The following is an 18,433-nucleotide window of genomic DNA, read 5'->3' on the forward strand; positions in this document are numbered from 1 at the left end:
AATGTAATAGATAAACAGTTAAAAAACTTGAAAATGTTGGCTAAAAACAATGGATAAACATTAAAAATAGCTCAAAGTAATGAATAAATGGTTGAAATAGAAAAGTAAAAGTAATAGACTAACAGTTTAAAAAGATGCATGAAAATAATTGATAAATGGATACATTGATAGCTAAAAGTAATAAACTTTCTCGCCCAGGCGTCCAAAGCGTCCCTGTCCCCTGGTAGTTCCAGCCATGACGGCTGCATTTCTTGACGAGAACCTTCCTGATGGAACCCGACTGCGTCCCGGGACCAAGTTTATCAAGTACTGGAAGATGAGGAACACAGGAACAATCAGCTGGAGCGCTGATACAAAGGTAAAGAACTCTGTTTTCCAGGCTACTCTTGTTCATGACGTCTTCTAAATGAAACAAGCTTATTCTCTTGGCAGCAGAGGTGTGTTCAGTAAATTTCATAGAAGGAGCCAGGTGGATTACTGATCACTCATGACTTTTGCCTGGGCCCTGCCGTAGAGCTTAGCAAGCTAATATCTCAGTGAACACAACCTCCAAGACTTACAGTGGCCAGTCTGAAAACAGGGAATGCAGAACTGAGGTGGTTTTCTTGCAACATTTGATGCCTGGCAACCGTGAGTTGAGTCAGCCAATTAGACAGCTAGTTCTTTGACTAACTAATGCCAGCTACAGTTCAGAAGATAGTGGTGCGCTTAGTTTAAAAACAAGTAAACTAATTAATCACTGTCCATCCATCAGGTAACTGCAGAGTAGGCGATAATTCTTTGTGAGTTTGTCACTACAAGTGACACCTCTAAACAGTGTACTGTAGTTTCATAAATAACCACTGAGAAGTGTTTGCTTCCTGCAGCTGAAGTTCATGTGGGGGAACCTAGCAGTGGGATCTGGGGACCGCTGGAGAGAAGTGTCTGTTCCCTTCCTTCAGCCAGGACAGGTAAGACATGAGGGGAGGAAAAGTGTCCATTTTCACTTTGTAACACATGGGTATTGTCAGCAGCACTGCTCTGTCATTGGCTCTGTATTGTACATGTTGATGTGTGTGTGCAGGTTGGTATAGTGAGTGTAGCACTGTGTGCTCCTGCTGTGGAGGGCTCGTACACCTCCCACTGGCGCCTGGCCCATGCTGGGGAACAATTCGGACCCAGGGTCTGGTGCAGCATAGTGGTCGATCCTCTGGCCCCGGCACCCATGATGGCTGATGGGATACTAGTGTCACCCTGTGTCACACCCCAGGTAGAATGAGCCAGCAGATAAATGAAAACAGGGATGCTGGGATGGAAATTAGATGGTGTGTGTGAATAAATAAAGTAGAAGTAGACTGAGGTGGCTTGCCTGTGTCTGCAGGGGAAGAACCCTGTGGCAAAGGATGGAAAAACCTGTGCAACTTCTAGGGAGCAGCCATTAATGTCAGTGGACCAAGAAGAGTACTACATCCCCTCTGTGGACCTGCTCACTGCACAGGTAACAGTCGTCATACTGCTGTACTCAAAGAGCTGAAGTGAATTTGATCGTTCACCAACATGCTTTTTAGGCTTGTACCTAAAAATAATAAATAGATATACAGTATGATAATACCACCTTCTGTAGTCTCACTCAATGTACCACCCACAGCACTTTGATTGATTAGACAACAAGAATAATAGCCAATAAACATTGAAGGCTTTGTGATAGAGACACAGAGCTGCTCTGGTGAGCTAGCCGAGTGCCAAAGGGAAGGCAGCAGATATAACTGAAGATAAAATAAATATCAGAATTGCATTTGCCATTGTGTAGTATTGTCTGAATGTATAGTGAGAATAATAAGTATCCCACAATGTTGTACAACCGATGGTCACTAACCAACTATTTTTCATCAAGCAATGCGCTGACAGAAAGACAACAGCAATGATGTAATTAACAGAGTAGAGAAAATGACCCCAATAGTGTCTGAAAGTCCAAAGTGGTGAATGAGTGAGTGATTTTGTACACAACCCCAGTTACACCACTGAATATGCAAAAAGTAACAGCCTACAAGATTTCTCTTAATGAAAGTAAAAGGGACAGGTTTTTAACCAGTCGCTCTTCCTTTTTCTAAGGAGCAGTATGTAGCCTTTGCCCGTGTAAAAATTAGTCCTGGAGCCCAAAACAAGTTGGAGCCATAGACTGTAAATTAAATAGATTGTAATCATGTTTAATATACAGCCTATGCACATTATTTCTCCCTGCCCCTCCTCTCCAGACATGGCAGAGACAGGCAGGATGCCCACAGGAGCACAGGATGCGTTCAGTGTCATAAATTGACAATAACAATTGAGGACAAGTCACTGTCAGTTGTCTGTCAATGTAAAGTTAACCCTAAAAACAAAAGCCCACTGCTCTGAAATAGCACACTCTGGACAGTGAGTTATGTGGCTACCTGCAGTTACAACTTTAAATAATTACAACAGTTTAACAGTTATAAACATCTATGCCATCTCTGATGATACATCGTCATTTTCTGATTTCTCACAGTAACATATATTAGATATTTACAGTGTTGTGCTTCAGAGTAAGACACTGCACATCTGTCTTGTCTTTTCACTGCAGTCGTGCATCAGGATTTTATTATTTATCTCTTTGAACAGTAACAGCAGCAGTAAAACTATATTTCAGACTATAATAATGGCTGAGTTAAGGCAGCGGTTCACATGCATGCCAAATAGTGGGTGGTGATCCATACGTCATTCTGTTACAACACAATTTATTATAATTAACTGGTTAGTCATGTTTTCTATAACATGCTGTAAGATGCCCATTATAGTTTTCAGAGCCACAGTGACTTCCTCAAATGTCTTGTTTTGTCTAATCAACAGTCTAAAACCCAGAGGGTCAGGTTTACAATGATATGAAACCAAGAAAAACAGTAAATTGGTGAACTCATAGTAGACACATAAAAAAAAAGACACTGCATCCTATATTTTCCATAATATCTGTTGTTGCTGATCTCTCAGGATCTCCTGTCCTTTGAGTTGTTGGACATCAACATCGTGCAAGAGCTGGAGAGTGTCCCCAACAACACCCCTGCTGGTAGGAAGAGCTCTACTGGTCTCCAGTTGTTGCTGGTTGGTTCAGAAAAATGAAGCTCATACTGCTGCTGCAGATGTCTAATAACTCAGCAGAGAGAAGAACGACACATCGACATATTACTGTTGTTGTTTTGTAGCAGGTCCTGTAGTAATTACAAATCACCAAACCTGTCAGTGTACCATGTTAGTAATTGTAGAGGCCTGACTGATAAACAGACCTGCGGTCAGTCAATGTCCTGTCTCTGTGTCCAGACATGACTCCGTGTATGTCCCCCCTGCCTCAAGATGGCCGCCTGCAGGACAAGAGCAGCCCCTCCTTGGGACTCATCCAGGAAGAGACTGAAGTCATCAATAGCATCATGGGTAATGGAGTTTCCTCTTCATACTTGTTTGAAAGTCCTGATTGCGTGTCGTTGATCATTTTTGTTAATGAAAGGGCTGAAGTGGACGAGGTGACAGTTGTTTTTGTTTTTTTTTATTAGAAATGCTTTCTCACAGCTTCACACATAGAACAATGATAAATTTCACTTGTGCATATATGATTGACACTTCCCTTTGTAAAGTCCAATAGCCTTAATGTGAAGCTAGTTGCTGTAGCAACAGAGAAGGATAGAGATCAGAAGCATCAAAGACAGTTAGGACAAGTTACTGTGGCCAAAGATGCTCTGTAACAAAAGATGATGCATTACAGGCTGCACCAGTAGTATCAAATGGTGCACACTTCCTGTCTCCTAAGTGGACGTGGTCAGAAATATGGGAAGTGTTGTGAACTTCATGTCGATGGATGAAAGCAGATTGAGTCTAGGGCTGCAAATGGCAATTATTTTCATTGTTGATTAATATGTTGATAATTTTATTGATAAAATAAAATTATCAACATATTAAACATATAAATTGTGAAAAATGTTGATCATTGGGCCTCACGCAAGAACCACTTGAACAAACACATTTGTTTGGAAGTGGTGTGTACGATTGATTTAGGAGAACTTGTTGTGTTCACCAATTTTCTTGTATTTTGATTTTTTTTCCAGATACAAACACAAATTACAACATCCACACATGTCATAGTCATGTGCAGTCAGTCTGCAAACAAAGTCATTCACTAATGACACTAAAGACATTTTGAGTTTGAAAAATAAATTATACTTCATAATTCTGTCGATATCCTCAGCATCTCAGATTATAATATCATTGTAAATTTACTAGGGGTGGGACTTTAACACGTGTTCCTGGTCCGCTGATCACACTGACCCCACCAGGCGTGGCTGCGCCGCGGCACTCGAAAACATACGCTGCCATTCTAGTCAACCGCTGCAGCGCGTCCCAGAAGCGGCTCGGCGCTCCACTCCTCAGACAATACGCAGCAAGTCTATTTTTGAAGGCTGGCACGTCAATTGCCACAGAGGAGGTCGAACGGGTAGGAAGTCAGCCACGGAAAACATGGGAGAATCCGGTTGATGTTCAAAATAAAAGCCTCGACCTCGTACAGACTCGCAATCATAAAGACAGACAAAATAAACAATTTAATTACGTAACCTGCTTATCCATGGTAGAAGCACAAAGAGCAAGGAAATAGGACTTAATCCACAAAATCAGAGCAAGTAAACATAATCAGACGGACAAAACGCTGCGCTGCTGAAACGCTTCTGAGTTTAAATAAAGTTCTATGAAAGCTTGAATATAACCACCATTATGATTTATAGTGCCATTGTCAGACTGATGCAAAATAAACAATATTTTGTTGTTTAAATGTATGCATGTGTCTATCATTTGATTCAGTAATTTACCAAAATACATTTAAATTGAAAATTGTTGCTTCTTGTGGCAAATATTGTTATGCCATTAAAATGTGATTCATTGAGATTAATTAATCACAAAGCCTCTAATTAATTAGATTAATTTTTTTAATCGAGCCCCACCCCTAAAATTTACACATAAAGCTTCTCACCATTAATTTAATGATATATTATTACCTGCTATCAGGTGTATTGGCCGTATATCTTCTCATGCAGGTCATACAGGTCCCCTGTCTCTTGGATGGAAAATTCCCCTTGACACCCTCCTCTTGCATTTATCAATCATCTTGCTGTGGCAAGATGTTTTTGTCTTTGAAGTCGATACGTTTCTTCTTCACTTCAGTGACAGTTCAGCCCTCAGCTAACATGGCATTAACAACACTCGTTTTTCCTGTTCTTTGTTGTAGCAGGTCTTTTAATTCCACTGCTGACACTGTTGAAATAACAGATTTTCCTTTACGGACCTCTGAAAGCAGGACTTAAATCTCTGAACTTGTAAAGTTCTTCTTTTTAATGCCATTTGGATAAATGAACACTTCCTAACATATGGGGCAGGAAGTGTAGCTTTATATGGGATTACTGGAGCATTAATTGCCCTTATTTACAAGTCTCATGCATGTCCACTCAAATATACATGGGCAGATTATTTACACAGTTATCTGAAGTCACAAGCATTTGCTGAATCTAATATGGTATATTCATACGAGCCCTTCTTACAACAAAAAGTGCAAGAAAGTTAAGATAAGAATACAAAAATGTTCTTGCATGAAGTCCATTGTTTTCCAAAGCCCAAGGTGTCCTCAATGTCTTATTTTGCCCAAGATACTCATTTACTATCATAAAAGAGAACCCAGAAAATGTTTACATTTAAGATGATCAGACAATTTTGACTTTTTTTTTTCTTAAACTTTACGTTTAAAGTTACAACACTACATACACTACAATTTAAATGTTTGCACCATATTTTGCTGCTTGATTTCATCTGCTGGCGTAAGATGTCTCATAATGTTATAGAGCGTCTTTGGGAGAGATGTCTGCATGTCACATCTCACCAGAGCATGTTGCTGACACAGAGACAGGACTCAATCAAAGTTCATTTTCTCCTGAAATAATACATTTTAGTATCAGACTGTTCTGAGGATATGTGGCTTCTGAAAAATGGGTCAAACAGTCCCACCAGGATTTCATGGGCCTTTGTTGGATCATTGTGGCCTAAAATGCCTGCTTTCACGGCACCCTTTCTAACAAATTGTGATGCATGTTGTGATGCTTTTAATTTCAGTTGTGACATATACATATATATATATATATATATATATATATATATATATATATATATATATACATATATATATATATATATATATATATATATATATATATATATAAACATATATATATATATATGTATATATACATATATATATATATATATATATATATATATATATATATATATATATATATATATATATTCATAAAAACTCAAAGGCAACTTGGTCCAGTGAGAAGAAAACCACACTCTTCAGGGTGATTTAACAAAAAGGCGAAGACATGTACCTGGGGGGTATTTCACAAACAAGCAAAATCGTTTTGGAGCTCAAACTCAGTCAGCACAAAATTATAAAATAAAAGTGCACAAAGCGTTGATAACAATGACAAATGTCATGTCTTTTCAGTACCCATGGTGAAATAAAAAGTATAGATGCAAAAACAGTTAAGATCAAATTAAATAAAACAAAAGGTTAACTTAACCTACTAACTTAACCACACACAAGACAATGAGTGTCCTTGCTAGCTGTGTGGCTAACAAAAACACAGAGACACAGACAATGAATGACTTTGCAAGCCAGAGAAGCTTACAAAGCACATGGAGCACCCAACAAGTGTCCAAACTGTAGAGGCTAGCAAGACACATAATGTACAAACTCAAGTGACTTTGCTAGCTAGGAGAGCTAGGAGAGCAGTGATACAAAGAAAAAACAGGTGAAATTAAAGGCATTAAAGGCATAATTTCACTCTGAGGAAAATTATTTCCTTGTTTTCCAAATGAAAACTAAAATACACAGCTTCATAATTGACAATGTATCAATTCTGCTCTCTCAGTAGAGCTGCTTTGTGTGTCTGTAGAAGAGAAACACACAGGAGAAGAAACAGATAAATCTGATTCTGTGTGTAGAAATGAGCGGACACAACTTGATGAATGAGGTCCCTGCTCTGTTCGTCATAACATTCAACTATGTGTTATTGGTCCTCAGATGTCCCTCATGGTGCAGCATCTGGAGCAGAAGGGGGAGGAGTCCCAGCCCAGGAAGAAGGAGAGGATGACATCAGCGGGACTCAGTTTGTTTGCGAGACTGTAATTCGCTCAATGACCCTGGAAGAGGCTCCTGACCACACCCCGCTGAGAGGGTCCCGCCCAGGGACGGGTAAAGGTCAGTCAGTCAGGATGCTGTTCATTAGACTGATTACTGGTCAGTTGGTTTTTACACTCTCCTCAAATTTGAGTCCAGATTTTGAATTATGTGTTTTGAGACAGAGAATCAATCCATCTCACATTTTGAGTATGTCAAGTTAGAATGTTTCCAAAAATTGGTCCTTTGGAATGTGAAAAATGGATCTCATCTAAATCATGTTCCTGGATATTTATGTAATAGAACCTGGACATTTCAGTAACGCAACGGCTCATGAAATCTGTTATGTTGAAAATATGAACTCTCGAGATGGGAGGCAATCCACTGACACTTAGGCCTTTTGTACTACAACTTGAAGACGTGAAACTTAACTTGTAGCCATTTTACAGAGCTTTTTCCTTTATTTCCACTGGCACAGTGGAATTCAATTAAGCAGAACATGTATGTAACAAAACAATGCAAAAAAGTTTGTTTAGGTTACTTCCACAGGCGTAGTTAAGGTTATTTGAAGTGTGGCTGTATGAGGTACTTCTGAGTGAGGTAGTCAGTGTATTACCTACAGTAGATGACAGTCGATGGGCCCCAAGTTTCAAGTAGCAACAGCAGTACCAGTGTAGGAAGCTAAGCAATGTACTGCTGTAGACAGGGTCAGCAGCAACATATATTTTAGACACCTAAAAAAAAGTCAGTTTAAGTGTACTTTATATTTATATTTATTTATATTGTAGTAACAATATAAATAAATCTATAATAAATCTACGACAGAAAAGTCTGTCTGACAGCAATGTAAAGAAGTATCTTTACATTGCTGTCAGACAGACTTTTCTTTTCAGAGTTGTGGGCCTGCCTGTGCCTCGATCTGTTAGTTTATTTGTGTTATTGTGTGACTTTGATGAATCTGAACTAACCTCTTAAACACCCAAACCAATCAAGGCAGGGGTAGAACTGTGTTCTGTAGGGTTGTCACAAGAACTGATGCTTCCGATACCAATTCGATACCAACACGAAAAAAATAATTCGATACTTGCTTTTTTCTGGTACCGTCAGAACCGAATATACTACTTCTCCCTCGGCGAGCCGTGTCGATTCTTGGCGGAACTGACGGGGGCATTATACGCGTGTGAGCAGCACGGAGCAGTCAGTGGCGCTGAAGAATAAAACCTGCCGTCTTAGAAAAAAATAGCTTCAGCAAGTGAGAGTGGTACAACACGTCGGCTCGTCGACAAGACAGGTACTAAGAGTCGCGTGTGGAAATATTTTGCATACCAGGCGGATGAATACGGAGCAGTGCCTCAGAAGTTTTCAAACGAAAGGAGGAAGCACATCAAACCTGGCCAAACACCTCAAAGACAGGCACCCCGACTTGTTTAGAGAATTCAAAGTGAGTGAGTTTCCGTTTACTATCACTGTTGTCACTGTCATGTTATACGTTAACCCGAATATGCCTGCTACGTTCCGTCATTTTGGCATGAGAGTCAGCTGAAGCGCAGCCGTGCAGGCTTCTACTCTCTCGCTCAGTCGTTCCCTCGTGTAGATGACGTTTAACGTAATGTAACGATACGGTCTGCGTCATTATACGTAAGGTGTCAAGATGAGATACTGTCTGACAGTCTCTTATGTTATTCAAACTAAAAGTTTTTTTTTTCCTTTACAGTATCAGTGTGAGCCAGACCAGGAGAAGCAGGAGGAAAGTCACACACTAACACAGCCAAAAATCACTGAAGCTTTTGAAAGGCACAGAAAATATGACTCGAATTCAACTGAGGCAAAAAAAAGCTGAATAGGGCAGTAGTAGAGTTTCTGCGTTTGTTTTTTTTTTGTTTTGTTTTTTTTTATTTTATTTTTTTTTAATCATGGTATCGAATTAGTATCGAGAATCGTGAAAATTCACAGGTATTGGTATCGACTACTGAAATTCTGGTATCGTGACAACCCTAGTGTTCTGTGAGGGACATTCAGGGAGTCTGGTATCCAGCTCTGTAATACATCCATGGAAATAATGTCACAGGAATAGTAAAGAAAAATGCCTCTGCTTGTTTGGGATTTGCATTTAGCCCAGTGATAAAAGTAAGCCAGCAAACACTGCAGATTGGTCAGAGTAGTGTAACATAATGAGTGCATGGCTGAGCAAGCAGCAGAGTGGCATGAATCCAGCTGAGCGGAGGAAATGGTGAGCAGTGAAGTTGTCAGACTGGCAGTAAATGTACAGTGTAGGTTATGGTTTCTTAGCTGCGTCATGTCAAGATCAGAGTAAAGCTTCCATGGGTTTTCTCCCAACTGCTGGAATAGCATTGCTATGATGATCATCTCTGCCTAGTTTGCATTGAAAAATGAAGTAAAAGTAACAAAAGCAAGTAGAGTTGTAGACGAGGCTAGACAATGCCATGCATTCTACAATGACTTCTGTCACCAGCAGCTGAAATTTTACCATCATATACTTAAGGCTTTACCTCCATGAAAAGTCAGGAAGGTCTGGAATATAGATACACAACCCAAGTGTAGTGCTTAAGCACGCTACTGCTGAATGGTGCTTTAGTCATTGAGGGGGAAGTCAATCCTGCACCATCAATTTTCATGAATGTACATGCTTTGTTCACTTTATAATAACCATCATTAATGAATGGTAAATTGATAGTTAAAATAAACTTCAGGGATTTTTTTTATGTTGACACACATTCCTAAAAAGGTTTAGATATGTTTTATTAAGAGATAGTGATAATTTCTAAACAATAACACAATGTCCAGTAGAATTCCAAAACAAAGGCCATAAAAATGACTTAGCTAGGTTTAGAAAAAGATCATTCTGATCCTAGTAAGCACATTAGTTAGGTAAGTTCACATAGGTAACATTATTTACATAAGTATGTAAGATATTCTAGTCAGCAATGGCAATTTTATAACATCCAAATAATGTTTATAGATGGTTTACAAACTATTTAGCAACTATTAACATAGTTGGAAATATCTGATCCATCTTTGTATCTAATGATTTCTTAAATGTTTAAAAAGCATTCAGTAATCATTAATAAATATTTGATGTCGTACATAAAATGTTTAATTGGGGTCAACAATAATTTGTTAGTTTGTAATTGTGATAGTCTCTTATCAGCTATGATACAATATATAATTTATAAACTCTACTTTATATTTCACAACAAATGATGAAATAACAAAAACTAAAACATTACTAATAATTAGGAGACATTTAACAGTAAAATAATATCTATTTATCAGTTATTAATGATGGTTATTATTATATATTATTTTTTCAACTTTAAAAGTCTTAAAATACATTGCCTACTATTGTGTTAATTTGTAACTTCAACATTCTTCCCATTAGTGATTTGGTAAAAAAAAAAATTGTGAGATACAGTTAATGAATTTGATCAGTTTTGTATTACTATTTTCATGATCACTGAAAAAAAACAATTAAAATTGTGATGATGTGATATTTTTTGAGTCTGAACCAAACAAACATGTTTTCTTTCATCTGGAGAACAAGATCTTTAGGTCAGGTCATCTCTGCCCTACAGTACCTTATTATAATGCTGTTTTGTCACACATTTTTCCTCTTTCAAAAAATTGTGATTTGGATGTTGCACTTGGCCATATTGTGATTTTATTGCAATTGCGATTCACTGTGCAGCCCTGCTTCCCATAATAAGTTTTATGTATGGCTGAATGACTGAAATATCCAGGTTCAATCAGTCCAGTAGGCTAACACTGTAATTGGTCATACCATGGAAATGTTGCTTCTAAATAATGAAATGTTCTTCCAGTAAATATGGCTGTCACAAACCAGTTATGAGATCAGATGAAATACCTTTTGAGTAAACTACTGTATGTGAAATGTTCTTTGGCATGTATACTTGGTATCTGTTCGGCTCACTCTGCCTATGTCTGCATGTGATTAGAAGAGAACAGTGTTATAGTCTTTAACAGTGAACCTCCTGTCTGCTCTCAGTGGTGCGTCCGGCTGCTCAGGGTGGCTCCTCTTCTTCCCGTGTGAAGAGTAAAGCACTGAAAACAAACGAGAGCCCCGAGAGCAGTCCCAGCACATCCAAAAGCACCCTCCAGCCGCTGGCTTCGCTCAAAGCTTCCCTCCCTCCCCCGCTGAAAGCCTCCCTGCCTGCTCCCCTGTCTGTGGCCCCAGTCTTGGGACCCGGCCCTAGCTCAGCACCGACCCCAATCCACACTCTGCCCAGGGCCTCCACACTGCAGGAGCACACAGACACAGGTGACAGAGTGGTTGACATCAGATCATAACAACAGTTTTTGATTGGACCATTATTATGTGAGAAAGAGCAGTGTCTGCATGTACAGTATTTTGAACTGACAGTTTATTGCAGACATGCAATTAAGTCATTAATCTGATGACAGTACTAGATTCTCCTTGATTTACAACTCCACATTGAATTTAAAGGAGCAATCTGTAATATATTTACTGTTGTACTTCATAAAATGACCATGATATGTTATCAGAGGTCAAGGAAACATGTTAAGTTAAATACTTGCTTCTCTGACAGCAGTGCTACAGCCGCAGTGTCCTCCTTTGAAACTTCTATTCTGGCCCATAACTTATTATTTCACACAATTAGAGTTCAGTTAATGCAGAATGTTCTGAGAATGGGTTAAATGTCTGTTTATAAGTCATAAGAAATAATAAATAATCTTTTAGAAGGAGCAATTGTTAATAACAGTTAAATTAAGCGCAATGTTAGGAGAATGTGGCAGGCAGTGACACAGGAAGTCACTGAACTCCAACTCCAGAGTGTGTTTTTCAGAGCAGTGGGCTTTTGTTTTCAGGATAACAGGCTGAACTTAACTTGACAGATCAACTGACAGTTATAAATAGCTGATCAACTGACAGTGAAAGACTCACTTGTTATTGTAAAAAAATAATATTGCACTTGTCTTGCGCTCCTGCAGTGTTCTTGGAGCCTTCCTGAGCTTTATGTCTGGCGAGGTGGGGGAAGCTACACACTTCAACCATATATCATATATTAAACAATATTTCAACCTATTTAATATACAATCTGTGGCTCCAAAACACTATTTAGACTGCAGTACTCATTTTTCGATGTGCAGTTGTTACATATTGCTCCTTTAAAGTTACAGTCCTAGAGTTTCCAGTCCTGCATGCTTTGGTGAATGTGGCACTGGTGACTGTGATAACCAGAAGTGTGGTGGTGGTAGGAGCACTTTTTTGAAGAAGTCAGTGGAGCACATTGCTGCTAAGAAAGCTTTAGCGTGACATTTTGGGAAAACAAAATGTACCTCAAATCTTCATAATGACTCACAGTTAAGCATTTCCTAATCCTAAATGACAGGTCTGTTAGACCTGTAAACACTATTTTAAAGTAATTATCTTGACCTTAGACTTGAAAAGTTTTGCAGAAATTGTGAACTTAGAGAATCTATCCTGTGTGTGTCTGAAACTGATCATTTGCTTGATCCTGTCACAGATGAAGGTGAAGAGTCCCACATGGAAAGAGAGAAGAACCCAGAGGAGGACAAGGAGAAAGAGGGAGAAGAGAAGAGAGAAGGGACACGGAGTCGCTCCTCCTCCACCTCCTCAGAGGATTACATCATCATCCTCCCTGATTGCTTTGACACCAGTCGACCACTGGGGGAGTCCATGTACAGGTACCTAAAATGTTGGCTCACGGTTCAGTTTGTGTTGTCATGGAAGTCTGACGTAAGGAACTCTGGATGGTGTGTGTTATCACACTCCCTTTAATCCTCCATTCCCTCTCTTTGCAGCTCTGCTCTGTCCCAGCCAGGTGACATACCAGCCAAGACCCCCACAGACCCAGAAATCACTACTCCTGACCTCACGGGCAGCTCCACCACAGAAGGTGAACTGGATGAGGTGGATGAAGTCACGGCAGCTCCAGGGGTGTCTGGCACCAGCAGTGCCAATGACATGCTTTGTACGTCTCAGACGTTGGACGATGAGCCGCTGACACCTGAGGTGGTGGCACCACCTAACGCCATCGTCACACCCAGGTCCGTATGAAGGGTGGGATGGCACACAGTGGCATGATGTTTGTTTTTTATGATATTGCAAATGGAGCTGCTATGACACAAATTTCAGACTTTGACTATATATTTATACACACACACACACACACACACACACACACACCTACATATGTATATATATGTATATATATGTGTATGTATATATATATATATATATATATATACATATATATATATATATATATATATATATATATATATATATATATATATATATATATATATATATATACATATATATATATATGTGTGTGTGTGTGTGTATATGTATATGTATATGTATATGTATATGTATATATGTATGATAAATTTATGCTGTGCAGTCCAGAGAGCAGTGGAGAAGTTGAGCCTGCTGCAGCTGGAGAAGGAGCAGAGGGCTCTGAACTGTACCAAACTGAGGATGGTAAGCTCAGTACTATATCACTACCAGTGAAATAGCATAACTAAGCTCTGTGAGGCAGTACTTGGGTACAGCAGCTTGGTAGCATCTTCTTCTTCATGTGATACTGCCAAATGTTTCCCAGATGTTGAAAGGTGCAGATGTGAATACAGACTATGTTTTATTGTTGACGCAGGCTAGATGTGGATGGAGTTGAAGATGATGTAATATTTGTTTTCCTTTAGCTTCTGGTCCTGAACAAACACAGACAGATGATACTGAAGCTACTGAAGACACAGAAGAGGACAACCCAGATGACCCCAGGTCTGTCACACACTCACACACACATTGTTCTGTTCTGATAACACCAGAAAGTGGCACAACACAATTTATCTGCACGTCTTTGCACAGCAGCTTGTTCTAAAAGCTTGGCTAGTTGGCAAGCTAACCAATAACATGCTAACCAGACTAAACATGCTAGCTTAGTCTGTCCCTACAGCTCTCCGATCTTCTGTTTTGTACTGATCCATTCACTCCTCCCCAGCATTTTGTTCTCAGGAGCTTGTGAGCTCTGTTACTAATGCGACAGTAAGGTTACACAATTTATACAAAGAAAATATCAGTGGTGGCCTGGAAGCTCAGTCGGTAGCACATTCTCCCCACGGATAGAAGCTGTGAGTCCTCTGCAGTGGCCCTGGGTTTAGAGGCATAAAAGCCCCCAAAAATATATTAAAAGAATATAAGTACCATTTAGTCGTGTCTCATAACTGTCTGTAGATCATTTCTCTTATGAAGAGCAATAGTTTATACTCAATAGAGGAGGTTAAATAAAAGTGAATAGTGCTAGACAGCTAATAAGTTATGTTATTCTATTTTTTGCAACTCTTTGGTGGTTCTCTGTTCTCTTAAATGGACAGTTGCCCAAAATAAGAAAGAAGCGTGCATCTACTCCTGGAGGAGAGGTTATGGCTTGAGGAGGACACTATTGTTAATATCCCACAAGCACGAGCAGTTGTTGTTGAGTAGATGCACACGTTCTTCTGCAAGGTGATATGGTTGCTAAGTGTAGTTCATTGGAAAAAAAAATAGTTCTGTCATGAAACTGCTCACACCAAGGTGTGTGGATTATTCCACTGTGCAACTTACACCAAAACTACCTAGATGTGTTAGACGTGTTTTTGATTTTGGGGTGAACTGTCCCTTTAAAGTTCAGCATTGTCAAAATGCTTGCTGTTGTTAAATGATGTGAAATCACAAGATAAAGTTTACTGAAGCTGAACTTGATGTGAAACATTTGCACAGATCTACTGCATCTGCAAGTATATCCACTAATGTGACTTTATTGTGTGTCCTCAGGCACCCAGGTATCACCAGCGGCCTGATGAAAGGAGCTCTGTCAGTAGCTGCGTCTGCTTACAAAGCCCTGTTCACTGGACAAGGCCCCACCCAGGTCAGCAAGACGTTAAGAGGTCTTAACTCATAGCTCATAGTTCATGTCTTATATCTGTGCAGTTAAGATTTTCATGGTTATCCTAAATTAAACTATGGATGTGCTGCTAAAGTTTTTTTTTAGCTTTGAGTCCATGAGATATCTGCCGATACCAAGGCTGATCTGCTGCTTTTTCAATACGACCTTCTCCTGTCACTTTAAATTATGGATACTGTTTATGACAAGGAGACAAGGATGGCAGCAGGGCTGTTCTTATATATATTTTTAGGGGCACTGTGGCAGAGGTGTGGACTTCAGTCACATGACTTGTACTTGAGTCACAGATTTGATGACATGACACTCGAGATAATCAAAAAAGATTTGCAATTAACACCAATGACTCAAGACTTTACTTGGATTGAACCTTTTGACATGAAATGACTTGATACCTACCTCCAAGGCCAGAGACGAAAGAGTCTTAAAAATTGTAGGAGAGAACCATGAAGGATTAACATTACGTTACAGAGCTCCAGTTGGAAAAAATAAAATCTACCAATGATAATTTCACAAAATTCAGTTTACGAAAACTATGAGCTGGTGAACAAAAAATGAAATGCAATATGCAACTTGTGCAGATTGAAGAGAGATGAAGACAGCTTCCAACTTTGTTCAATATTTTCAGTTACACAACGAACTGTAAGTCGAGGCTCTGTTGTTATAATGTCATTACATTTGGTGAAGAATGCCTTGTGACTTGTGTAGGACTAGAAACTCAAAGTTTAGGACTTGGAACTTGACTTTTTTGACTTGGGACTTGAGTGGAGAGACCTACTTGTGTCTTGCAAAAGAATGGCTTCATACAACCTTGGCACTGAGGCAAACTATCTCAATAATTTGGGTGCTGGAGTATAAACTTATCGAAATCCAATAGAAGAGGACAGAGCTGCTGACATTTGCCTAAATTCTGATTAAATAGCATTGAGGACATACTGTATACTTTACTGCAATATTTCCCTGTTAATAGTCTGCAAGTCACATACTGTTGGTTCCATACTAAAGTTTCTGACATTAATTCAAATCCCAGGAAACAAGAACAACCTCCTAGTTGCATCCTACACACTGAAAATGGCAAATTAGCAACTGGGTTGCTAACAGTATGTACATAAACAAGGTAACAGCTGTTACCTTTTCTTTTGCAGTGATGTAGTCATTTTAATGCCAGAGCTTGATTCCCGACGTGCACATGTTCCAACAAAAACAAGTTCCTCCTCAACGCTATTTTGCAGCAGCACTGGCACATCCTGGGCTCAGGACCACACAAGACATGATTGGTTTAAAGAAATGCATATGAGGCAGGGCGGTTTTTTTCCCTATAGCATAATAATCATGTGTGGAGCCAGACTTTTTTCCAGCACTGAGCGCTGTGGAGAGATGTCTGGCTATGCAAGACTAAGAAATCTTGGATGCTTGTAAAAATAAGTTAGCATCCACCAAGACAGTGAAAAAAGCCCAGATATCTCCAACAGCAGTTTATCCACAAGCACTGGCTGTAGGCATGCTAACATTAGCTGTGGCTGCTGCGAGGACTTTCAAGCTATCAAACACACTTCACTTTTCAGCTTTAGATAATATTTTATGTTTGGTTAGAAGTGTTGCCCTCGCCAGCTTTGCATTTCACATTAAAAATATTGCAGCGAGTGTTGCAATAAATTTGGCACCAATTGATTTAACCTGAATCAGTACTCAGTAGAACCAACATGATTTGGTTGCTACCTTGGTTGCTGGGATGTTTGGTTTTAAGTAGCACAGTTTATGGACTGATGAGATCTTGTGCCCGTGCAGCCTCCAGTGGATGCGTCCACCCAGGACACCATGATGGCAGTGCTGGTAGAGATGGGTTTTGGGGACCGCCCGCTGAACCAGCGGCTTCTCAACAAATACAACTATAACCTGCTGGATGTGGTCAACGAGCTGGTTCAAATGACTGACAATGACTGGTATTCTACACGCTACTGACAACAGACCGAGAGGCAGGAAGGAGTGTAGGAAGAGGTAACAAAAGGAGAGGGGGGGGGGTAAACCATGAGAAATGAAGGTTGAAGAATCAAGAGGAGGAAAGACTGGAGGAAAGAAATTTCTGCTCATCTACCTTTTTACCTTCCTCCCTCTGACCATCTCTGACTGGTCCAAATCAATGGAAATCAATCTTCTCTATGACCATATAAAGGGACATTCCATCACACTCTCTGGGATACTCTAGTAGACCTTCAAACATCCACTGTCCCTGCAGTAGTATCACTTTCAGTGTAGGCTTTGATAGTGGCATATCCAATGACTCCCACTGAGGCCTGCAAAGAGGGCATTACTCTACTTGTTTTGAAAGACTAAGAGAAGTATAACATCAAGTATAGTAGCGAAAATGTATTTCAGTGTGACAGTATGCTAATGAGAAGTTGAGTTTCCCTCAAATACTAAACACTTCCATGTGCGGTAAAGAATCTGCAGTTCATGTTAGATGCAGCTAAGTGGTAGCAGATGAAAATGTATCCACAAGATTGTTAATGTTGAGATGCTACACACAGCACCTTCCTGCTTTGCCCTTTTACCTGGGAAAGTCAAATAATATCAAGTATCGACATCTGCACTGACAGCAGTAGTGAGGAGATCTACATCGCAGGTCACTTTGGTACCAAACCGTTATATCAGAGCATGTATTCACATACTTGCCAGTCACAGAGGAAAGTGTGCTTTTGCCAGACACCAAACAGCTCAGAGCACTCATGTACTTGCTTTTCACAATGTGCTTGTGTGAGCATGATGGTTCCTTTTGGACAGTAACAAAGTACAATTACTTGAGAACTGTACTTAAGTACATTTTCTAGGAAGGTTGTCTGCAGTGTTTTTGTGGGCAAACTGCCACTAGACAACTTCACTGCTAAACCCTCTGGTCTGATCACTAGCACCTGTCTGCTCTCAGCACAGCCACAGGCACTCTTTTTCCCCCTCTTCACTTTTTATCATCCACACCCACTGTGTGCATACACTGCATTGCTTATGCCTCATGTTGATGGAAAATAGATTAGGATTATTCACACATATCGAAAGAAAGCTACACACAGCACAGAAATTTTTGCGGCTCATGTGCAGCTGGAGATGCACAGGCGATATGACATTTAAGTGTGGTGTGAATGCTGTCGTCACATGAGCATTATGCTGACGTGATGTTTGCGGTCTAGACAAAGGGTTAAAGTTTTGCTAATCTGATGCAGGTAACAAATGGCCTGGGCCTGGTTGGCCAAAATGCATGTAG

The 18,433-nt window shown here is 39.7% G+C and overlaps 1 protein-coding gene across 2 annotated transcripts in view; it reads left to right on the forward strand.

Annotated features, from left to right (window-relative positions):
- Nucleotides 1–18,034, forward strand: part of nbr1b (NBR1 autophagy cargo receptor b) — a 34,461-nt gene extending 16,427 nt beyond the window's left edge. Inside the window, exons 10-23 of one of the 2 annotated variants that reach the window (XM_084743547.1) lie at nucleotides 199–358; nucleotides 867–950; nucleotides 1,064–1,249; nucleotides 1,361–1,477; nucleotides 2,986–3,061; nucleotides 3,313–3,423; nucleotides 7,115–7,291; nucleotides 11,235–11,507; nucleotides 12,736–12,916; nucleotides 13,034–13,279; nucleotides 13,639–13,718; nucleotides 13,940–14,018; nucleotides 15,051–15,144; nucleotides 16,966–18,034. In XM_084743547.1, coding sequence (XP_084599673.1) covers nucleotides 199–358; nucleotides 867–950; nucleotides 1,064–1,249; nucleotides 1,361–1,477; nucleotides 2,986–3,061; nucleotides 3,313–3,423; nucleotides 7,115–7,291; nucleotides 11,235–11,507; nucleotides 12,736–12,916; nucleotides 13,034–13,279; nucleotides 13,639–13,718; nucleotides 13,940–14,018; nucleotides 15,051–15,144; nucleotides 16,966–17,139 — 2,038 coding nt within the window. In that variant the 3' untranslated portion in view covers nucleotides 17,140–18,034. The remainder of the gene's footprint in view (nucleotides 1–198; nucleotides 359–866; nucleotides 951–1,063; nucleotides 1,250–1,360; nucleotides 1,478–2,985; nucleotides 3,062–3,312; nucleotides 3,424–7,114; nucleotides 7,292–11,234; nucleotides 11,508–12,735; nucleotides 12,917–13,033; nucleotides 13,280–13,638; nucleotides 13,719–13,939; nucleotides 14,019–15,050; nucleotides 15,145–16,965) is intronic. The other variant, XM_084743546.1, reaches the window with a different exon arrangement.
- The last annotated feature ends 399 nt before the right edge of the window (nucleotides 18,035–18,433 follow it).

The sequence above is a fragment of the Lutjanus erythropterus genome, chromosome 19 (assembly GCF_056507025.1).
Source record: "Lutjanus erythropterus isolate fLutEry1 chromosome 19, fLutEry1.hap2, whole genome shotgun sequence".
NCBI classification, from domain to species: Eukaryota; Metazoa; Chordata; class Actinopteri; order Lutjaniformes; family Lutjanidae; genus Lutjanus; species Lutjanus erythropterus.